The 23,570-nt window shown below is 43.2% G+C and overlaps 1 protein-coding gene across 2 annotated transcripts in view; it reads left to right on the forward strand.

Annotated features, from left to right (window-relative positions):
• Nucleotides 1-295: 295 nt before the first annotated feature.
• Nucleotides 296-23,570, forward strand: part of ccbe1 (collagen and calcium binding EGF domains 1) — a 28,093-nt gene continuing 4,818 nt past the window's right edge. Inside the window, exons 1-8 of one of the 2 annotated variants that reach the window (XM_037485416.2) lie at nucleotides 4,757-5,165; nucleotides 5,252-5,332; nucleotides 19,183-19,235; nucleotides 19,434-19,568; nucleotides 20,042-20,179; nucleotides 20,908-21,017; nucleotides 22,085-22,193; nucleotides 22,411-22,550. In XM_037485416.2, the coding sequence (XP_037341313.2) occupies nucleotides 5,062-5,165; nucleotides 5,252-5,332; nucleotides 19,183-19,235; nucleotides 19,434-19,568; nucleotides 20,042-20,179; nucleotides 20,908-21,017; nucleotides 22,085-22,193; nucleotides 22,411-22,550 (870 nt within the window). In that variant the 5' untranslated portion in view covers nucleotides 4,757-5,061. Of the gene's footprint in view, nucleotides 820-4,756; nucleotides 5,166-5,251; nucleotides 5,333-19,182; nucleotides 19,236-19,433; nucleotides 19,569-20,041; nucleotides 20,180-20,907; nucleotides 21,018-22,084; nucleotides 22,194-22,410; nucleotides 22,551-23,570 lie in introns of those variants that run through there. The other variant, XM_037485418.2, reaches the window with a different exon arrangement.

Raw genomic sequence — 23,570 nt, forward strand, 5'->3', positions numbered from 1 at the left:
ATATATATATATATACAGTACAGTATATTCCTATATTTCTTTCACCTTTGTCAAATTTATAAAAGCCACTTTATTAATGATCTACATATTGGTATTCAAACAGGACAATCGTGAGAAATTGAAATAAAATTAAAATTAAAAAATGAAAAGGATTATACATAAAGCCTACAAAAATGGGGCCTAGCAACACCAACAATGTAGAAGTACAACCAATGTTCAAAAGAAGAGTTAACTGTTAAAATGCCTGTATACAAAAGATTAACGTTATGTGACCTATGATGTGATTACAGGTTAACAGAAATACCAGTGAAAGGTGAACACACTCACCTGTAGCTGCTCGGACCTCCCCAACACTGGGTTGGACAGCAAAACAAAGGCCTTTGTTAGCTCAGATCACACGGAGCCTCCACGGTTTAATCTTTCGAGGCAGGACTGCCGGAGTGGAAGATCGACGGCGCCTGTTCCTGCTGCACACTGTGTCGCTATCCCCGCGACAGCCAAGGGAGACGAATGGGTTTGATAATGGCTCCCGGAGCTAAACAGCATGGCTCCGTGTACTGGTGCAGTGTAGCCGAAAAACAGCCCATAGATCTGCTGATACCCGATCGGCAAATGAACGGGCTGGTGGACCAATTCCAGCTAATGCTTCAGAACTCATTTAAAGGATGATGAGCCGTATTAGCAGACCTGTGCTCGTCCTGATCACCACCACAGTGCAGAAGAGCTATTATCTCAAGAGGGGGAGGAAGCTAATTGGCTACCATCTTAAGTAAAAGTTGTGACTGGAGAAGGGACGGGACCAAACGCTTTTTAATATATGTACGTGAAATGCTAATGTGTCGTTATGTATTGGTATGTATGAAATGTTATTAACACAGAAATAATCCCTAGTTTCTGCATCTCAGTGCAACCACATCACACATTATTGTCTGTTTGTAGGGGTTTAAGTCAATCAGCAATGTCCACTTTTCTCTTGTTTTCTAACTTGTTTCTGCTACACACACCCTCACACACACACACACACATTTTTGTCGAAGAGGGCAATGGAAACTGATCCAGACATTTCTTCATCAACAAGTTTCTGGATCTGGGAGGAGCACGATGAGGACGGGTGAATATAAGGAGGGACAAAGTGGGCTGTATGTGTGTGTGTGTGTCTGCTCGTGTGTGCGTGTGTGCGTGTGTATCAAAGGCAGTAAAAATGAGAAGGAGAGACACAATGACAGGGAGGGGCAGTGAGATGTGGCCATCCCAAGGACACCGCACTGAGGTTGATTTATTGATCACTCCGCCCAGGGAACATATGCAGTGACATGTAATATAGTAGAAGCAAATTACAATCTCACCTTGTTACAGTTTTCTTCTGTAATGATTGATAGGGGAGGCAAAGTTCCTTATATCCGCTTAGTCCAAATTTGGAGTTTAAGTAAAACACTTTTTTTTTACCATGCAAAGGGACTTTTTTTTTCACCATTTGTCCTCTTCCTCACATGCATGTACGTCCTTTGAAGTACAGCACGCGACGAGAGACGGAGTCACAGGGACGTGTATCTCACTGAGATAACAGGAAGGGAACTTTGTAGTGACCTGCTGCCGCAACAGGGGAGGAGCGAGAGCCAAAGTGACGATGGCTCCGCCGTGCTTCTCTTTCTGATTGGCTTCCTCCATAATATTGGAAACCCTCCAAAAGGAAAACGTTAATGGAGAAACACGAACAGCAACCAGAAACGGCTTCTTTGTGCCTTTGAAGGTTATTTTAAGACTTTAAGTCTCCACCACTTGACCTCCACTTCATTCTGTTGGATGCAGCAAAAACATCTTGAAATAGTGAGAAAAAAAAATATCCCCTTCCAACCAATCACATGTCTCCTTTATTAAGTTTAACCTTTTAACCACTTGAGCTCTTTTTAATGTAATTTGTTCTGCTAAGTCTTTTGGTGAGTGTGAATCACATTGTTGTATCCTCCCTGGCTGCATCATTGGTCTATTTCTGTTTCTACAATCAAAATGAATAACGGTCTATTGCCATGGCAAAGAGGCAGAATAGAGCAAAATATGCAACCATCAAGATTACTCTCGAAATCTGAAAATTAGACAACTGGCAAAAATGTATTCTCTCATTCAATGAGCAATGGTTTAATGCAATGCATTTGCAATGGCGTTATTATAACGGGTATGGACTAAATGTTGCTGGGATTTAAGCTGAGCGACTAGATACTCAGTAAAAGAGAGTGTGCAAGTTAAACACTGTATCAAACGAAAGCATTGTAGTACAAATGACACACTGTAATGAATTAAACAGACAGCAAAAGGCGTTAGTGTGAGGCGGTAAATTAACGCTGTTTAACAGTTTGCATGAACGGCTCGTGGGAGGCAGTGTGACCTTGAGACAAAATAAATCTGAGGTGGAAAAGAAGAAGACACAGGTTAGAGACTCCTGCCACAGCGAAACCGCGTCCCCGCCGTTGACTTTTCTAAATGTCGAAGGTCTCATTTCCATCTTTGACATCCAGTCAAATAAGACTTTTTGTTCACTATGCACCGTAACACGGCTCCTGTGAGCACATGCATGTGTCTGTATTTCTAGTGAGCTCAAACTCGCTGTGTCTCTCCCCCAGTCGGTCTGGGCATGTGCAGAGAGGCACTGCAGTGCTGCACGGGGGGGGGGGGAGAGGAGAGGAAGACAGAGGGAGAAGGCCGCCCGTGCCCTGCCATGCCGTCCCCTGCCATCCCATGTTTTGAGAGCATTTGTGGAGGATAAGCAGCGTGTGTGTAGTCCACTGCTGCAGCCCCGCCTCACTTGTTTGTTTCGAGACGTTTGTATTACCGAAGGACCAAACCAGGTCCATTTGGTTTTCAAGTTCAAGAAAAATCATTTGACCTATCTTTTCCTCTTAAGAGGGACAATAAAACAACCACGCTGTGCTGTAAACAATCCTCCCTCGTTAGGAAAAACACAGCTTAGACCAGCACAACTGATCCGGAACTGGAAATCTACAGTGAGATTATCTCAAAATGTATAAAATCGGAATATGGAAACAAACAAAGAGGGAGGGAGGGGGGGGGGGGCAGATTAGAGAAAACAAGCCAACACAAGAAAAGTAATTGTGAAATTGAAAGAGATATAAATAAATAAAGTCAACAGAATATGGTGCTTCCCCTGTCGTTGCACGTTGTTTTTCTGGAAAAATTGATGGCAAAGCAAAAGAGTCACGGATAATTATTTCCCGTCTCTGAGGATGTTGCCAAACATCCTCTGGTCGGGTTATTAGGGCCTGCAGCTTCGGGGGGGTTGTCAGGCTGCAACACGAAATCGGCTGCTTGCGCTGTTCCAAGACGCGATCACTCTCACGCCTCTCGGGCCCGCCGAGGCATCCGAACAGGTGGAACATGAACGGCCCAGCGTGTGCACCTCAGAGTCGTGACGCACCCTGGCATTTCTAAAAGCTGTCATCCATTTTGTGGGCAAAATGATGACGATAGTGGTCGAAAGAGGGGCGAGGGTGGGATCCCTTGGTTGAAAGGGCCATCAAGTGGCCGCATGTCGAACTGCACGGTGAGCTCCGCTGCGACGAAGCAGGTGGACCACAGCTTTCCCTTGAACTGAAGTGGTCATGCTCGAGCAGGCCCTTTGAAGCCGGCCAAAGGTTTGTCTGCTCAGTGATATTGTAAAAGGCACCATTGCCCCTTTCAATTGAAATTAAACAGACATTCTGGACAGACATTCTGACTAATGTGACAGTCTGAAAAAAGACAAAACATACCTGAGTGGATTTAAAGATTGAAAAAGCTACCATAGTCCTCCTGTTTCACTGGGATTTCCTTTACAGGCTCCCAGGTAGCCCCCTTCACTCCCTGTACTGCAACACACTGCAGATGCTGGCGAACAGTGCGTGGCCTCCCTTCGGGCCTGCCGGCAGAGGTCACACAGAGGTCAAAGTCCTTGGGAATGAAAGTCACCCGTGTCATCAACTCCCTCTAAATCACATGACCCAAAGAATGAGTGAGTGAGGTGAGGCTGAGTGGAGCATGAAAGGTAGAATTTTGTTCGTGCTGTGTTCTTTTTGAACACAATTTGTTTTAGCTGCATTTTTGCATTTTTGCATTTTCATTTATAAAGGCACAAATTAAGATATTATATTTTGATGGAGGAGCAGTGGTCTTGGCATATATAAGCAATATAACACTTCATCATTGACAGTTTAGTTTTCTTTATTGTAATAATGCTGAATAGTAAACCTTGTTGTTCAGAAATATTTCTAAATATTGAGTTTATCTATTTTTAAAGCATCAGATTCTGTTCAATAAATCTATTTCAAATTGCACTTTCATGAAGTTTGCTAAACTTGTGGCTGAATTTAAGCCCCTTTTAATATTTTATGAAATCTTATTAAATCAATTAATGAATAATGTATGCTCACACGTTCAGATATGGAAACATTAAATGAATTACTTTAAATGCACTTATGTCTGTCATGCATTTTGCATGCGTAGGTTTTATGAGTGAGACAGTTAAATATAAATGTGTCGAATTGATGATGGACTCGTCCCTTTTACTAACTAATGCCTTATCGAGCAGTTATTTCCGTAAGCACCACGCGGTGGTAGCAAAGACGCGGACGCCATGACGCACATAGAGCGCACTGCTGAAACGTACGTCTGCGTGTCCGTCGGTGCGCGTGTGAGCGTGTGCGTCATCAGGTGCCCACGTGCTCGCGCCTGTGTTGGAGAGGGAGGGAGGGGGTGGGGCGGGGGGGTTGAAGGATGGCGTCAACGTCAGTAAGTTTCACAGGAGAGAAAGGCTCGGTCAAAAATAATATGTGTGTGTGCCAGATAACTCCTTATCTTTAAAAACAAAAACAAATGTAAGGATAAAACTGTAAAAGAAAAAAAAAGTATATCTTTATATGTATGGAGAAGCGAAAGTAATATTTCAGAGGTGACAGTTGAATCAGAGGAGGTTGGGTGGGAGGGTCTGCCGCTGCGCTCCACCGCATCAGTCCCAGACGTTGGAGCAGCGAGGTGGAGGTAATCATTACGCGCGCGTCCGCACCCGATGAGATGACACTGAAACACCGCAGGACTCCTCTTCTGCTCGCCGTCACCTGCATGTACTTCTCGGGAGGCTCTCTGTGGTCCTACCAACAGCAGGATGACAGCCACGGGTAATTGTGGCGCAGCGTGCGTCACGGCACAATGACGCGCGCGCGAGACGAAGTAAACTAAACTTTGACATGTTTCTGTTCCGCAGTGAAGAGTGCTCAGAGAATAACATTTCTACAACAAAGTACCCCTGCGTGAAGTCCAGCGGAGAGGTAACGGCGTGTTACAGGTAGGAGCGATCCGTGGGGTCGGATGCTGTGCAAGTGGAGGTCAAATGGTGCGAAATGTGTGGTTTGTGCCCTCTGATGTCAAATGTAACCATTTCATCATTTAGAGCAACAACGTTGATTGAATTGTACTGGATGTACTTGTGTGAAACACTGGGCACAGTTGTGGTTTTGGGGAAGCATGGAAAGATGAAGCAAAAGCACCAAATATATATGTATATTTCTAAAAGAAAAATGAGCAGGCTGTTAACTATTCAGTGGTCTGTTGAAGATTCAAGTGATTTATTTATTTTTTAATGGATTTTCTCTCTGTCTAATGTTTGTATGAGTTGTCTGCTTCCGGCAGTCTGTCATCCAAGAGCTCCGTGAACTTTCAAATTTGATACCGTGAGAAATCAAGAGCTATTTGGGACCATTTGGGCAGATGTCCCCCCTTTATCATCCTTTTGTAAATTTAAGGGACCGTCTAAATATCCACCGTCCTCCTAATTGGACCATTATGCTGTGACACTGGCTTTGATTATTGCAGTTCACACTGTGGACACAGCAGGACTGCAGTCAGAGGCCACGGATTGAGTTGTTAGAAGCTAATCCGTCTTCATTGGAAGGGGCCACCTGAAAAGACTCAAAGAAGTGGTTCAATCGAAAATCATTTCAAACGTTCACTTTGTTCTTCCCTATAGGTCATTCCTTTTTGTTGTAGTTCTCAGCAAAACAAAGTCGGAGAGATGTCAGTCACCTTTTATATGAACCAAAACTGAAAGTCAGATCATTTATTAAGGGAGTTAAACTTGACAAGCTGCTCCTGCAGGGCTCCTTTAAGACATATTATATGTTATATAAATGATAGACAGGCTGTCGAGATTACTTCGGAAACGAAATCATGCAACTTATGAAGGGAAATGATTTCAAACTTATCTTGATTCATAGCGAATCTATTTGTGTATTTCCTTATCTGCGAGAGTGTGTCGAGGACTGAAGCAATGCCAGATTGTTGAAAAACTCCTCCGAGAAGTCTTTCCAAATGTCGAATTCGAATGGTCTTATCTCTGCATCACTTGACAAACTGCTGGCTGCGGTACAAGCACTCAGTGACATCCTGTTTGATCCTCAAATCCCAAACACATTCTTAACATAATTATGTTGGTTTATGTTTATTGGCCGCGGCCACAGTTGTTTCCCACCATGTTTATTTAAGAAAGAGAAAAAAAGGGTTTCGGCTAAGAGCCAGGACGATGTGCCCTGGGTGCATTTCATTTCACCTGCACGGTGTGAGCTGATGACTTCCCATCAGCCCTCTGATGGTAAGTGGGGTAGTCTCATTGAAGTGCCAAAGAGGCAGATTAATGATCTAAAGTTGGAAAGTTGAATGGAAATTTGGCGTCGTCTACCAGTGCAATTGTGCCTTGGCATGACTGAGATGCAGTTCAAAGGGAACCCGGCGTGATTCAAGTCGGCAACGGCTCTGATGCCAAAGAGAAATATGGCCTTCATTAGGCTCTCTGGAGCATCAGTGTGTCTGACCATCCCGGAACATTAAGTCACTGCTGTCACATTAATGTAAAAGCTGTTGCTTGTACACTCAGCCCTCGGGACACACATTTGCATAAATTCTTATATACTTCAGTTTTAGTTTTATTTGATCTCTGGACGTGCTGAAGTCAGATTAGCGTCAGTTTGATAGCTTAGCTTACAATGAACATGTGCGCTTCCTTCACGGGGCCAATACAAGGGTTGTGACCATGGATAGCTTTTAGAAAGGATCTTTTAATTCTCACTAAACATTTTAATTAATGGAATCTTTTGGACAATTCCAATCTCATCAGTGTGCCAAATAAATAGGAAAGCCTTCCATTACAGACGCATGCAGTTCTTAAATCTATGGAGTTGTTGCCAGACAACCAGCAGAGATAACATGATGTCACCGGTCTTAACCAAGAAATGCAAATAACCCCCTGAAACCAAGCTGAGAATTAACTGTGGAGGTGATTCTTCCGTGCATTGGAAAATAAAAGCCACCCCCCCCCCACGTTTTACCTTTTATTACATATCACTTATTTCTTCAAGAACACAGCACACTTGGGTTTTCAGAAATAAAAAAAAGCAAGTTCTAAGCCGTCAATCAATGAGCTCTGAACGTGTATACAGTATGTAGTTGCAATTGGACTGAGACGGACTCGCTGCCGACCCCCCGCCTCTCAAGTGTTTATGCAGAGCTAAAAGTAATCAGCCGTCTGCACCATGTTGAACCACTTGGAGACTTCCATCGATCTCGTCATCAAACTCTGCGAGCGAACCGACAAGCCTATTCCCCAAAAATACCAAAGATGCTATCAAAGATGCTATCAAAGATGCTATCACAGATGCTATCAAAGATGCGTTGGACTTACTGCAGAGACCTGTACAGAACTGGGAGCCACCAGAGAGCACGCGGCGCGGGAGAAGCACCATGTCGCCGTCTCTCTGTTTGGATGTTTTTTTCCATGTGGAAGATCGTCACGTTTGGTGAAACGTGGTGAATGGATTTAGCCACTTCCAATTCTTAAAATACATGTTTACATTTGCAGAGTTATGTGTGTGCTTGGCTCAATATAAGAAAGCGAGAGGTTGTGCAGGGCTTTTGTTCCAGAAAGTGCGCCTAAATCACGGCTGTCTGTGCTCCAAGCGCAACTGCTAACACCGCGAGCCAAAGATGTGTTTGATTGAAATGATAAGCTGCGTGCTGTTCGGTCCAATTTGGCAACGACTTTGGTGTGAAGCGGAGGTCACTATTGTTGCTTTTTTTTTTTTCAATGTGCCTCCCACAAATCTGTTCGTCATTAGTAAAGACCGTATCAGTGTAACAATATTCCTTAGGTTGTCTCTTTGGTTGTTTCTCTCTGCTCAGCTGGCCCGTTCTGGTTCTGGTTATCGTCGCTCGTGTCGACCGCTTCCTTCGTCCTCGGCGTGTTTGCAGAAGCAGAAACCAATCGCCCTGTGTGTCCTCGTGCCCAGGAAAAGGTTTTTTAATGTTGCAGATTCGGGAGGGGGTGGGGGGGGGGCTCCCAGGCTTAACAGTTATTCAGCTAACTGCATAATCCTGCTTTGTGAGCCAGACCTCCCCAAAACACAACTGTCAGCGGCTGTCAGCAGACGGCACATTTCTTTGCTCTCCTGAGCTACTTGAAGCTTAATCACGTTGTCGGTTGGCAGCAGAGAAGAACAGATGCGTATGAGAGGTTAGTTACTAAAGGTCCGTTGTTTTTAACTTCAGCGTAGCTTACTCAGATTGTTTTTTTTTTTTTTTCAGCTTTCTGAGTATCCAGGATGAAAGCCAGATCCAATGTGTTAACCATCTTGGGATTAGAGGCGCATTCATAACCTTTTGTTTATGGCTTCTTCTTCCAAGCAGATTTTTTCACAGTGAGGAGCCATCCTTCCGCTCCACAGCTGCGCCAGTTACACCTAATTGACGTGCGCCATTTGTAATTGTGGCATTTGTTATTAGAGAAATGATATACTTAAAGTGATAGCAATAACTCTGGTGCTTCTCCCCCCCCCCCCCCCGCCTCCGCCCCCTTGTGTCCGTTGCTCCCGTCCTCCTCCGCTCTGGAATTCACTGTTTGACGCAGTGTGGATAGCATTCCTCCGGCCCCTCTGTGAGGGCAGATGACAGTGGTGATACTTCTGCTGCACTTGGCTGGTCCAAACAACATTGTTTACGTCTCGCATTGGGTCCCACTCGGTCGCAGTTTGTTCAGCGTTTGTTTTGGGGGTCTTGAAGCTTTACCTGCTCACGTTCTGCAGTCTAACGTAGTGAATATCGTTAAAAGAAATAAGGTGGATTTTCTGCAGTCTAACGTAGTGAATATCGTTAAAAGAAATAAGGTGGATTTTCTATTGATCTTTTTTTGGGGGGGGGTCACAGAATGTCTGCTTGTTCAACTTGGCTTACTGAGCTACAAGTCTCTCTTGTTTCCTTACTTTTTCAAATCTGGTTTTTGCATCAAATTTAAAATGTGTTCTACACCTTGGAATGATCCTCTCAACTCCTCCTTCTTTTCAAATTCAACAAACTTTCAACAAGTTTTAATGGACAATAAACAAATACAAGTATTGTACCATCTTCCAGGAGATCAACAGTTATGTTTTGGTGTCCTTCTTTAAATATCCTTTTACATTTTCAACTTTTTTTTCATGTCTGCTCATAAGACCCTGATACAATAACAAATAAACTACTATATATTATGATTGGTCATTAAGTCCAGATGATGGAAACTTTCTTCTGGAAACTTTGGGAGATGGAAAGACTTACTCTCTCTAGTGCTAGCATTTGGTTTTTCTGTTATCACTTACTAATCAAGTCATCGGCCGCCTTGTGTGGTGCTGGAAATGCATCAGAGATCCAGTTAGTGGACTTGATGAGTATACTTGTCTTGTCGCTTTTATAGAAAAAAGAGACGCGCAATTCCTGTGCAAAGATTTAGGCGGATAACTATGAAGCTAATTTACCTGCTGTGGTTCTGTTGTATACAGTGTTTTAATGGTTTCCACTTCAGGGATCCCAAACACACAGATGCTAATTGCCAAAGCACGAGTGTTTTACATTTATCAAAACCACATCTGGAATAACTCACAAAACACTGTGTTTCAAAACGAAAACATATTTAGTAACGACAACTCGTTAAGCCGCTGCAGTTCAGAAGACAAAATGCATCACGACAATGTTAATGGGACGTCTGAGGAAGGAGCGTGAACAGCCGTTTCTCAACAGTCCTTTGAGTTTACTGGAATGAACCTCGGTAGATGCAGGGTGAGATAACGCCAGTGAAAATCATGCCAGTCAAACGTGCCTGAAATGATATCCGGTACCTGGCACTGTTCCCCAGAATCTACAGCGCGATCGAAGAAAGGTTTACTGTACCCCGCTTCAAAACAACATAAAGTATATTATTAAAGGCTGTAAAAACTCTGGCTTATCACAATTCTGGCTGAATCTTTGTGGTAAATAACCGGCAACAACCGCACGCTCGGAACCGATACATCCCAAAGCCAACCCCCCCCCCCCCCCCCGATATTATACATAATGTGCTGTCAAGGAAAAGACATCAACATCTGTTTTTTATCAATGTTCAGAAAGATGATATTTGCCCTTTTTTAACGGTGTGTCACAGAGGCTGCAGCGTGGATTCAAAGAGCTGAGCTGAGCATTTTCATACAACTCTATGACGACAGCTGAGGCTCATATTTAAACGTTAAAATGATTTAAAAAGGACACGGACGAGGTCAGCTGTCAGATTAAGTAATGATCCTGGTCTGTCTGATATAGAATACAAATACAGGTCCGACGTCTCACAGCAGTGCTGTGTGTCCACGACTGGAACATTCTCCCAAGTGGAAAGTTGAGTCGCTTGAGTCAGAGTTGGTGACTCTTCACTTCTTCCGTGTGTTTGTTTGAGTTATCTGTTCTAGCGCCACACTTTTTATTCATTATGCACCCGTGTGCTGGTGTGAGATTAGTTGATCCTGCTCGTGCATATATACGCCGGCCTCTAGACCTCATTTAAAATGGATCATTATTCAGAAACAGGACTTGCTAATTATTAGTTATCAGGCGTCAAACAGAAATCCCCAAAGAAATTTGCAAAGCAAAACAAAAACACACAAGGCTTTTGTAAAATATACTGTATGTAAATTATTTTTTGGTACCGTGTTGAGGATGGGAGGTGGAAGCAGGTTTGTCATTCATCTTAACTCCCGTAAGAGTGAGGGCGGCATTTTGCAAAAGCTTAAAAGCACATCTTTATTATTTTATTTTAGTGAAGATGTGAAAGAGCTATTTTAAGTGGTGATATTCCCTCTACGTTAAGGCATGAATCCCCATGGCGTGTACCATGCAGTGGAGTGTAAGTCATCCCGGGGACAGCGGGGAGGACGTGTTAGTGTTGAGGAGCATTCCTTAGTGACGGATGTGCAGCACAAGCAAATTTCCTCTCAAGCTTCTCTGGTGCATTGAAACTTCATGAGTTCATAAATGTGCTGCTGGATTCACTATTTCATATTTATTCGACCATCAAAACGACCAGGAAAATAATTCCCACATTTCTCACTAATAAATGTGACATCTCTTTGACTTCTTTCTCTCCTCATATCTTTGTTTCTTGTTCTTGCTTCCTTAATGAATAAGAAACGCATATTCTTTTCCACCCTAATCAAACATATCATTTACACGTTTTCAGTGTTTCCAGCATAAAGTCATTTGATTTGATTCCTTTGCATTTCACCATCTGTTTTCTTTTCTTTTGAACCCTAATACAAAACAGGCCTTTTACTGGAAACATCATCACTGAGAGATCTTACTTCGTAATGTTTTGTAAAGAGTCTTTTCACCAGAACAGTTTGACTAATGTTGTGTGGATGATTTTGCCCTGTTTCCCAGAGTCCACTTCCTTCATCAATATACAGTAGTTCACCACAACTGTGGAGGACAGGCAGTAAATAGAGATGAATGTCCTCCCTCTGTCTTTAAAGCCATGTACAGGGTTTAAGCGTGCGGATAATCTACTGTGACCCAATGCGAAAATAAGTGACTTTATATCCACAATATAACTACAGCTTGTCCATTTGACCTCTTTGCATTGTGTGTCATTTTAAATCATGTCACATTTCAAAAGAACACGCGCGCTGACACGAGAATCGATACAACGGAATAGCATCTTAGATTCTAAACTAAATTAACAATTTGTGCTTTCACTCTAATATCAACAATTTCTTGTCTAATATTTGTTTGTTTTTTGGCCGTGGCTCATTCGCCCATCTGTTTCTTTCCTCTCGCACAAAACCAGGATCTTCTTGACAAGTTAATCAGCAAATTGAAAGCAATTATGTGTGTTTAAATATGTCTATTTATGTGCATTTCTGGGCTTTTATTCTCCCATGAGTAATAAGGGATAATGGTCTAATTTATCAGCCCTGAGGGACAGCAGCTAACCGCACACACGTCCCATTTTGAGAAAAGGGCGCCCTGTTTTGGTGGCTTTCAGCCACACAAAGGTCTCCCCCTTCCATTGAGATTGTTGCACGTTTCTGAGTTGGTTGATGCCGGATGACTCTATTACATAATAATATCACATGTCATTACTAGTCTTCTGGACACCAAGAGGCACCAGTCACTTGCGATTAGCTTTAAGGACTTAATGTGAACTCCCAAGTGTAAGCCTCTTGTAGTTCCTCAGTAAATAACTATATTGATTTCCCGCTTACGTAGCGCCTTGGAGCCCAATTATCATGCGTGCTTTGATCGATGGTGTATTGATTGATGTTGTTTTTCGAGGGTAGTTGTACCTAATATATTTCTTGTTAAAGTATAAGGAGGAGAAGGTGACACATTGAACCAAAACCAACTATTGAAAGACTGGCTCAGAAACAAAGAACATCTGCTTAATACATTTGAATATTTTTGACTATTGTTGGACTGAACTTTGCATTTTTATAATGTGATGAAATATATTCCCTTCAAAACGGCAAATAATCCCCCAAAAAGATACTGTTGATTTTAGTTCACCTTTCGGGAGGCCAGTTCTTTAGGGACCAGTTTCCCTAAAAAATCCATTCAGACCATTTGCATGGTAGCACCAATCATACTGCAGCCGGTGCTTCTTCCAACCAGTTTGGAGTCTTTTTTTTTTAATCTGTTAATAACAACGAATGAATTAATTTACTAATGATCCCCTCAAGATTCTCCCTGAAATGTAGCTTGCACGCTTGCACAGTAACCTCAGTATTTGTGTGGGATCGGCGATATCTGGGGTAGAAACACATGGAATGGCTGCCGGCGCTTTACGGGTAACAGGCGACACACAGCCGCGCCATACCAGCAATTTCCTGAAGTGTCAGTATCAGAGACATCAGGCGCAAACCCTGCACTTCTCAGTCCTCGGCTTTTTTCGAGCGGAAGTGGACATTTCTCAGCTTCAAAAAAACGTGACATGCAGACCGATTTTCACCAAAGGTTTTGCAGCGTGCGGTTCGGAGTCCAAAATCTCATCGAAGAACTGACGGTTTTGTTGGATTATGTTTGCAGACGTCAGGTCAGCAGGATCCAGCAGGGCCAAAGTGTCCGTTAACAGCTGATGGATCGCAGGGAGAACCGTTTCAAAGCGACCTTTTCCTGTCACACAGAAAGAGGCCTTTCTTTAGTTGCCGTGTTGTATAACAGTGATTCATTCCTTTCATGGCTGCACACTGGTCAGCATGCAGGGGCAGTTATTTTACTGTTTGTTGTTTGTTGTGTACCACACATCCAAACCATTATTATGATTTCAAGGTCAAATGAGACTAACGCCACTGGCAGGTATATGAAGCTGGAGCAGCTTGTTTTTTACACTAATGAGATTCTACATTAGTGAGCCTTCGGAAGAAGACGTTACCTTCGGACAGAGCCACCTTTGGACAAGTGGTTCTTTATCTCCGTGCTGAGCTAAGCTCAGTGCCTGCAGCTTTGCTTCGGAACGCACAGATGTGATGATGGAGCCACTCTTTCCGATGAGGCCTAATACGAACTTTTCCTTCAATCAACTCTACTGACAGACCTTTTGTGTAATAAGCAGCAGCACTTCAACCTGATTGTGTTTCAGCATCGTTTCTCCGGACAGACGTATGCGCTCATCCGCTATTCACCGAGGAGGGAACGGCGTAGCAGAGAGCAATTTCTGTTGAAAGAGACGGGATCTTGTTGAAAGAGATATTTGTTATGTAAGAGAACAACTAAACTAGGACACAAGATAACAAAATTCCAAAGGTTAGAAGAGTCGGGCCTGTTTGTCCACGATGCCTCTGTAATCTGGCTTTTCTTTTCCAGTTGTTCTGTTCTGTACTTCCTCAACGTATGTCAATTACTGTAATTACTTTCTGCAGGAAATCCTACCAATTAGACGGATCCATGTCAAATCAACAGCATTGAGTTTTTGACGCTGCCCCTTTTTTGCTGTTCAGGGCTGCATCAGCGTTGGGCCATTCATTAAGCGGGGCCAACGATACTCACGGCGGGGTTCACGTTATTTTTGTTGTGTTTCGCATGGCGCTGCTCTGTCGAGCCTTTTTACCCTCGTTGAACTCCCCGTTTGGGCTTCATAGATTCTGGTTGGATGTTGAGGTGTGCCCTCTGGATGTGGTGGGTAGTCTGCTGTTTCCTAGCATTAGCACAGTTGTACAATGTGATCCGACGTCAGGGCTGTGGGGGAGTTCTCCTGCCCTTCATTGGCTAGACCAGAGGTTTTCAACAGGGCGACATTTTTGGGACAACCATCAGCATATTACTTATTGTCTTTAAATACAAAACGTTGCACACCCCTGGGCTAGACTAACATATGGGTTTTCTAGTCATTTCTTTAACAGCAACTGGCGGAAAAACTCAAAGGTGCACGGAAGCACTTAAACAGCCGAGTTATTGTTGGACCCTCCAGTCTACGGACTGTCCCTTTAGTCTTTTTACTGAGTTGTACTGCCAAGGGCTCTGGGGGGGGTCACAATTCTACAGCTGGTGTCCGGCGATGGTCCGGCTCCGACAGACAGATTTTAGCTTGTGGAAAAACATATTTCTCCTTCACTTTACCTTTTATGGCGTCTTCAAACAAGACCCTGTAATTACATTATAATGACTAACAATAATGGGACATAATTCAGCATATCTGGAGAAACAGCAACCACTTTAAGTGAGGAATGTTGCTGCATTAGGAATCAAGAATTATGAAAATGATTCAGTCCCTTGTGTTGGATTCATTCCTTTTCTTGAGTGTAGTATTTTTTAACACAAAGGTATTCATGAACTCAGAGGGTTGGACTCTCTGCACTTTGTTTCTTTAATGTGTCTTCATAAACCTTCAGTCCACGGGGGGTTTGTTTGTTGGCTACAGCACCAGCAGAAGTTGATATGAAGTATTTAGTCTATTCTGGAATGTTCTGCTCAACTCCCATCTTGTGTTTGTCGTGACGACCAGCGTCAGCTTACTAAAAATAGAGCCTATTTTGACATGCAGGAGTTTTATTTCCAAATTAAATAATCAGAATCTCCAGAACAAACATCCAATGAAGAAGATTTATAAACTGCACTGCACCTTTTGTTCATTTATTTGTGGCGAGGGACCTGCAGGGGGGAGGGGGGGTGATGTTATTATGCTCTCAGTCAAGTCTTTTTTATATAATCCCAAATATTTATCTCAAGCTCACTTATTTTCATTGAACTGGAGGACTTTTCCTGCTCATGGTGCTACTGCTATAATGTGGCACCTTGCCACAAATGTTCAAGCTAAGGGATACTACTAAATAAAAGTCCACACTGTACGGACAACTAAAATATTTAGTACTTCTTTAAGAATGATTGACGACTCTTGTAGTCTCTAAAAAGTCCTAAAAGTAGTGAAACAGGTAAATCGCACCCTTCCACAGCCCAAGGTCACGTGCTCAGATTACTTGTTCTCTTGTTTTTGTCCGACCATAACAAAAAAAAACACATAAATTTACAACCATACAAAACAGAGAAAATCAGCAAATCCTCCCATTTCATTTGCGTTGAATAAGCGCGAGGGTCTAAGTTGTGTCCCCTTTCGCTTTGACAAACATGTCCTCGAGTGGAATGCAGACATGTTTTGGTAAATCCCCGCTGGACAAATAAGCCTCCACTGAGCAGACTGCATGTGTTGTCTCCCAGCTGTGTGTGAGATGCCCTTTGGTTTTACTGATTAAGTCGCTCTCCCTGCAAAGCGAGACGGGCTCCATGCAGACGCCTCTCCAGCGAAGGCGCATGTGCTGGCGCGTGCCTCGTCATCGTCGGCCTTTTTTACTTTTTTTTCGCCTCCGCTCGCGTACGTCGCTGTGAATTTAGTGTGTTTCGTCACGAGACGAAGCCCGGGCCGGGCCGGTCCCACGTGTCGGGTTCAGGGGGCGGCCCCGGTGTTTATGAGGTAATTAGAGTACCTGCGGTTCAACCCGGGTTACTGAGGTCAGACTAATCTACTAGTCTAGATTTTCAGGGAGGCCCCTGTAGAATGGTAGGCATCACTGGTGATGGAAATTTTTTTAGAAAAAGGCACAGGTGGCAAAACAATCCGATTGTCCGAGAAGTGCGCTGAGCAAGTGCAGGTCTAGTGCAAAAAAAGCTGGTTTTAAGCGTGTGTGTGTGTGTGTGTGTGTGTGTGTGTGTGTGTGTGGTCGTGTGACTGTGGAAACTCGTTGGTATTCTTGTAGAAAAAGGGTCACGAATGCTTCGGGGACATCCACACCCTCTCCGCCCCTCACTCATGAATATGAATGGGATCCACATGTGTTTTGAGTTTGGGTGCTGATCTGCATGAAGCACGTGAGAAGTGCTGCGTGCAGCGATGACTCGGGCGCGGGGGGGGCCTGGTCGTGTGCGCGGGATCTCGCAAAGAGCCTCGTCTCTAATTAGCCACGAGTAATCCCTGATAGGATTCATTCTATCGGATGCCAAAGCGACGGAGGCCCATTCGTATCGCGCTCAGCGTCTGTCCCCTGGTGGGTCACGGCGGGACAAAGACAATTTACATCTGAGCTGTTTCTGCTGTTCCAACACAGTGGGGGGAGCTCGGGGGCGACCATTGTGGCCTATTAAGAATCAATGACAGAGGTTATTTGGATATACAAACAAAGCTGGTGGGAGACGATTTTGTTTGGCGCTGGCGAGCCGTAGCAGAGGTGAGGCTTCCTTCACGCTCACACACGGTGCATTTATCGAGAGAAATTACAATCCTACTTCAAGCAACTTAAACACTTACCAAGGTGTGCTTGGACCGAGGGCAGTCATTTGCAGACGCAACCAGTTCCACATGTCATTGGACACAGAGATTCCAAAGTAGCCACCGGTGTAACTGCAGTGCATCAGTCTCCATGTTCTTTCTTACCTGAACTATAACATTTTAATGCAAATTTTAAGAAAATATCAGCGCTACCATAGCAGTACGTATGTGATGACAATCGTTTTTATATGTATCAGCAGCGTATCTCTGAGACTGACCAGATTTTCCTCCCCTTGACTATAAATCGTGTAGTTGGTTTGAGGTTATTTTATTGCTTTAGTGCGTTGACCTCCAGCCCAGAATCCATCACGCAGTGTCTTTACAAGGCATGTTGTTTTAACCTGCAGTTCATATCATTACCATCTTGGTTTTACGTGTCAACCTATCCCCTGGTCTGCCTGTTTTCATGTCCAAGTGTCAAAATAGTCCAAATAGTCAAGGTTACCAAAGGGACAACATATGAATGCAGCTATTATATATTAAATCAATTGATCCAAAAGGACAATTCCAGATAAAACTGTAATTTTGTTTTGAAAGTGGTTCCAAAAGATGTATTTATTTAAAGATAAAGTTCAATAAGGCAGAATATTAATGCGCTGATGAGCATTTTTGCTGAATGATAATTTAATAAAGATTCAGTTCAGTAGAACATGAACTTGAGCACAGATATGAACCCAGTTTCCATGCGATGTTGTTCTCATGATCTGCCGGAGACGGACATCGATGTTTGTTTTCACATGATTGTTCAACTATCCCGGGTTATTTTGCTAAGCTGGTTATTTGCTATAAGTACCTTCTGTCTTCGTGGGGATGTTATTGTGACATGAAATACTGGGTCACACAGGAAACCATCCTCAGATCAGGGCTCTGTCTCCCTTCCACAAACCACCACAACTGCCCACATTCTCTTTACGTGCACTGGTGCATTTTACTGTAGTTGTGCACATGCATGTGGAGGATGTACAGAACATCCACTACTGCCCTTTGACCGCAGCCAAGGACAACCTCTAATTCATGATTATCCCGATACCATCCGTTCATGTGAGGAATCACACAAACCCTTTGGCTGCTCTGCATCTCGTGCCCATGAAAATGACTTTAAAAGCCCCCGACTGTAGAAGGTAAATCCATCGGATTGGGGGGTGCAGAGTCAGTGATTTTCTGTTTTACCAGTAAGTTTCCTGTGGCAATGTTTTTGCAAAAAGTGTGAACCTTTATTAAATGTGTCATTTGGTTCATAAATACAACTGCAGTTAGAAAATGGAACATCTTTTGGGGAGAAATGTAAGATCTGTCAGTCTAACTGCCTCTCGTTAACATAATCTGTTTTTCTTACCCTCCCCCTCACATCTTTCGTCATGTATGATTCGGACCTCTTTATCCCTCCTACGGTGTGGTGTTCAGGGGCAGGAATTCGGACAGTTTTGAAGCCACATTAGCACTTTAGCAGTGACTTTGAGGATGACTGTCAGTCCACCACTTTGGTACCGACAGAAATATGGCAACTATTAAACAACTAAATACCAACTGTTGGCTTGAGAGATTAATGGTCACTTGTGGATGAATCCTTTGTTGATCTCCTTGCTTTGCCTCTTAAATGTATATTCAGTGTTTTTATCAATTCAAACTCATCATATCGCCGTGACTTTATAGTGTCATTGGATTTTTTATTATTTGGATGTGGAGTAATTGATCTATTCTTTCATCATGGTTCTTATGAAATGACATAAATATGCATCTAAGTGCAGATTAATGGATTACCAGAAAGAATTTGAGAATACATTTCATTGGTTTAGTTGGTGCTCAATAATAAAGGAATAAAAAGTGTGTGTGTGTGCGCGGTGTAGCCACACCATTGTTAGAATGGTTTGCGCCACATTAATGAACACACAGGTAAACAGACGTTAAATGAATTACAAGAAATTGTGCTGATCTTCACTATTGTTACATTACCTTATCAAACATTATGCATCTTATGCATAAATATGGGACCTGTTCTGTGACTGTTGGAAGCGTTTTGGATTTTCCTGCTTATTTGTATTCCATTTAATGTTTTTCAGGAATAAATGTTGCAAGGGCTTTAAGTTTGTGTTGGGCCGGTGCATTCCTGAAGGTAGGGGAAACATCTTGTCTTGTGTATTTGTGATGATCCACCAAGTCCTGTTTGATTTGTTTTTAACCCCACACAGAGTGCTCCACCCATGACCCTTAAGTTTTTGACTGACAAAAAATGCACACAAGATCCCTCTTGTGTTTTTCCCTGTGTTCACGCAAGTGAGTGCGTCATGAAACGCCGTGTTTATTTCTGCAGACTATGACGTGTGTGCTGGCGCCCCCTGCGAGCAACAGTGCACGGACCATTTCGGCCGAGTGGTGTGCACCTGTTACCCCGGATACCGCTACGACCGCGAGCGCCACAGAAACCGAGAGAGGCCGTACTGTCTGGGTGAGAAACATGTGCAGAACCTCGTTGATGAGGAAAGGCCTCACATTCTCATATTTGTAATGAAAATGAACGCGTCACTTTACACACCTGCACTCTTCTGTCCTTTTAATGGCAATATCAAGTATCAATAGTACAGGAAGTCAAACTGCTTTTCAGAAATTTCAACTGAGCTTGGCAAAAGCTTTTTTCTTTTTTTCACTTTTAAAAAAATAAACTACAGCAGAATACAACAATGCATAACGTGTTTTTTTAATTGCGCTTGTAATCACAGACAATTATTGATTATATGTCATTTGTCTTCCATTATCACTTACCATAATAACTATTTTCTTACTTTTTACGAATGGATTAATTCCTATCACATTGTCAATTGAATATTCGTAACACATAATATGACAATGTTATTCGATACATGTTGTTGGACATATATTTGTTTTATTGACACTGTTTTTCCTTCCTTTTCTCTCATATAGACATCGATGAATGTGCCAACAATAGCATGACTACGTGCTCTCAGATCTGCGTTAACTCCGCGGGGGGCTACAGGTGTGAGTGTGAGAAAGGCTATTTCCTGGAAGAAGATGGGAAAACATGCACCAAGGGGGAGAGAGGTGAGAGAACTATTTTTACTCTCAGACGTCTTCTCTTCATTTAAGGGCACATGTGGCTGTGACGTGGAGCTGACCACACATTGTTATTTGGTGGGAGAATGGGGGGAGGTGGGAGGGGGGGGGGTAGACACCTGGTAACCATTACACATCCACAGCTCCTTGTGCATGTCAGAACATTTCTGACTCCCAAACATACTGCTGGCCCCGTGACTCCTGGTCTTTACAGATTTGCTGGATGCATAAAAAGAAAACATTACGAATAAAGTCGTTTTTTTCTACGTGAAGCGTTCAGGGGCTGCAGATCTGCTACTTCCTCCCACGAGTTTATCTTGCATTACCTACTATGACATGTCAGGAGAAGATGTAGAGTGAGGGACGAGGTTTCATGTAGCCATGTTCTTGCTTCATGTCCTGCTGCTTCGTAACGTGGAAAACAGCGTCCAGACACTTTCACTCTTCCATAAAATATATGCACTTGTAGAGAAGGGGCCATTTTCCTACAGGTCACAGACCTGATCTCTACATTTCATGTTGTTATTTCTTTTATGAGGATTGATAGTGGATTGTAAACATTTCAATGTGGTTTCTGAATAAAGACTTTTAAAGTCATTGTTCTCTGAACAAACACTTACTCGGCATCTCACTGTTCTTTCTCACTGAGAGAAAAGTATGTTTTTTTTTCTTTCATTAACTTTGGTGAAGGATTTTTTTTTATTCCCAATTCCCAGCGGTGCATCTCTTTGAAAAGTCTGACAACGCAATGAATGCTGGAACTTGCTCGGCCACTTGTGACGATTTACACCAGATCAGGATGTCTGTCTTGCAGCTAAAACAGAAGGTAAGATAAAAAACTAAAAAAAATATATATATGTATTACAAATATGACATTTAATCCATACAACCTCTGGACTCCTTTTATCTATCCATAGATTTGTTTTATTAATATTTGGTTGACGGCCCCAGAGAGCATTAAACTCGCTGTCTGTATTCGGCTGAATGTAAACATCTGCAGAACTGCTCCAAGTCTTTAAGCCACCTGCAGGTCTCGATCTTTTTCTAGGAAGTCCATATCTGACAGTATTTCAGACTTTTACAGCTTCCTAGAGATTTATTGTAGCACTTTATTTCCTTAAAACAATGACTTCACATACTTCCTTCACTGTAGCAGGTAGATTTATTTATTAAGTGTGAATTGTTATGTCGGGTTACGTTTACCAATTTGTAATCACAGGTTTAATGTTAACACGTTAGGAAATCAAATCCTACTATTTGAGAAGGTACCTTGTCATTTACTCTCATCGTGGGAATGTTAGAGAATGAATAAAGATCACACCACTGTTCAAACCCCCGTGTCCAAGGTCACAGCATAATGCTCTGATCAGCAGGTGAACCACGACCTCACTCTGGGTGCGTGTGTGTGTGTGTGTGTGTGTGTGTGTGTGTGTGTGTGTGTGTGTGTGTGTGTGTGTGTGGTGGACATGTGGTTATACGTCTGTCCGCATAAATTCTGATTTGTGGGCCCTTGCCGCAGAGCGAGGTCTTTCTTGTGTGTCCCACTGGGACTGCCATAGCCACATGATGTTATGCTGACATCCAATATGACTTTTCCAGAGTATGTCGGTTAGCATACAGAGCAGAAAACTCTCCTGGTCTTACTGAATAATGCAGGGGGGTTGCCTACACCTTCATCTTGTCTGGGTACAGCTTGTGGCACGAGGAAGATCAGCTTTCATCTTCGGCATTGACGTGTTCCTTTAGTGTGTAATTCTCCGGTCTTGTATGACACTGCAGGACTTTATGAATGAATGCATGCATGTTAAGAAATGACAACCAAAGGGATTATTAGCAGTAGACTTGTCGTTTACGTGTACATTTACTTCTATATTTTCTCCGTCTGTTTTCAAGATGGCCTTGCTGTCAAACAGCGCTGACGTCCCACAGCAGATGACCAGCAAGAAAATCCTGACTCCGCCCATGTTTTTACCAGGGCCTCCTGGTCCCCCGGGTCCTCCCGGTAAACACAAATACACAACAGTTTGGGGAAAGAATGGGCCAGAATCCAGCAGGAATAGTTTAGTCTGAAGTCTAGAGACTCGTTTTTGTGTGAGCTGCTAATATTTGCTAATAAGATATAAATACAAACTGCAACTGAAACTGGAATTTCAGGTACTTGGGTTAATTTTTTTATGAGTTTTCTTAAAGTTCACTAATACCAGTCTGAATTGCTTTAGGAGACCCAGGACCAGAGGGCGCTCCGGGGCGCTCAGGGCTGTCGGGCCCCCCCGGGTCTCCCGGTCCCAGGGGCTTGATGGGACCCATTGGACCCACACCAGATCTGTCTCATATCAAACGCGGCTCCAGAGGACCTGTGGTCAGTTACTATACTTTTCTTCCTCAGTTATCATTGGGTTTTAACTAACTGTGTTGCAGTAGAGTCGCAATATTCACTTCTCCTGGAACCCAAGCCCCAGGAGAGCTGGGATTGATTTGTCTTTAAAAAGGGAGCCGGCGTCCAGTACAGCAAAGTATTCAACTGGCACACTTCAGAAAAAAAAATATCCCGTGCCTCACGCTCTTAAAGGAGCCCCAAATTCCACGAGGTGAAAAAAGGATGAAACACTTAATGGCAGCAATAACAAAGAAGTCTGAATCCATTTACAGCTCTGGTTGTTTTCTTTGGCTCGCCGTGATTTTGTGCAGCGCTCGGTCTGCAAGTGTGAACCCTTGGCGCGAATGTGTGGGATCTAATTCAAGAATGTGCAGGAAGTGGCCATAGAGACATGTTTCTAGTTTTTTTTTTTTTTTTTACAGCTCGGGTATTTATGCAATCACATTACTGATAAATCAGACCGTCAACACCTGCAATTAGTTACATCACGAGCTGCACGCTGCAAACCCCAGAAGCCTTGAACACTGTTTTCATTGTAGAAAGTGATCTATTGCTTCATGTGTGTGTCTGACATTTCCATTTGTTTTAATTCACAGCCCTCCACATTCAAGACCTGTTAATACATGTAATCAGTCCACATGCTAACATGTGGCAGAGTTGCACTCCCCTCCACAAAAGAACCTGTATTAGATTGCGCGCACAGTTCTGGGGTTTGGCCACCGGGTCACATGTGTTTTGTCCCGCCTTTCAGAGATGATGAATGCGGTAGATTTGTGCGACTCACAGGCTTCGGTACTGATTTGAATGTAGGCCCTACTCCCCATGCGATGCCTCTTCAATCCCAGGAAGGAGATCAAAGCTCTATCTGCTATCGAGCTGATCTCACTCAGAAATGTCCTGCATACAGTTAATCTCAGAAAATCGGGGGGGGGGGGGCTGACTCGATCAGACGGATAGTCACATGAGAATTCACCTCACATAGTCAGGTTGCATGTCGTCTCT

Source organism: Pungitius pungitius, chromosome 18 (genome assembly GCF_949316345.1).
Source record: "Pungitius pungitius chromosome 18, fPunPun2.1, whole genome shotgun sequence".
NCBI classification, from domain to species: Eukaryota; Metazoa; Chordata; class Actinopteri; order Perciformes; family Gasterosteidae; genus Pungitius; species Pungitius pungitius.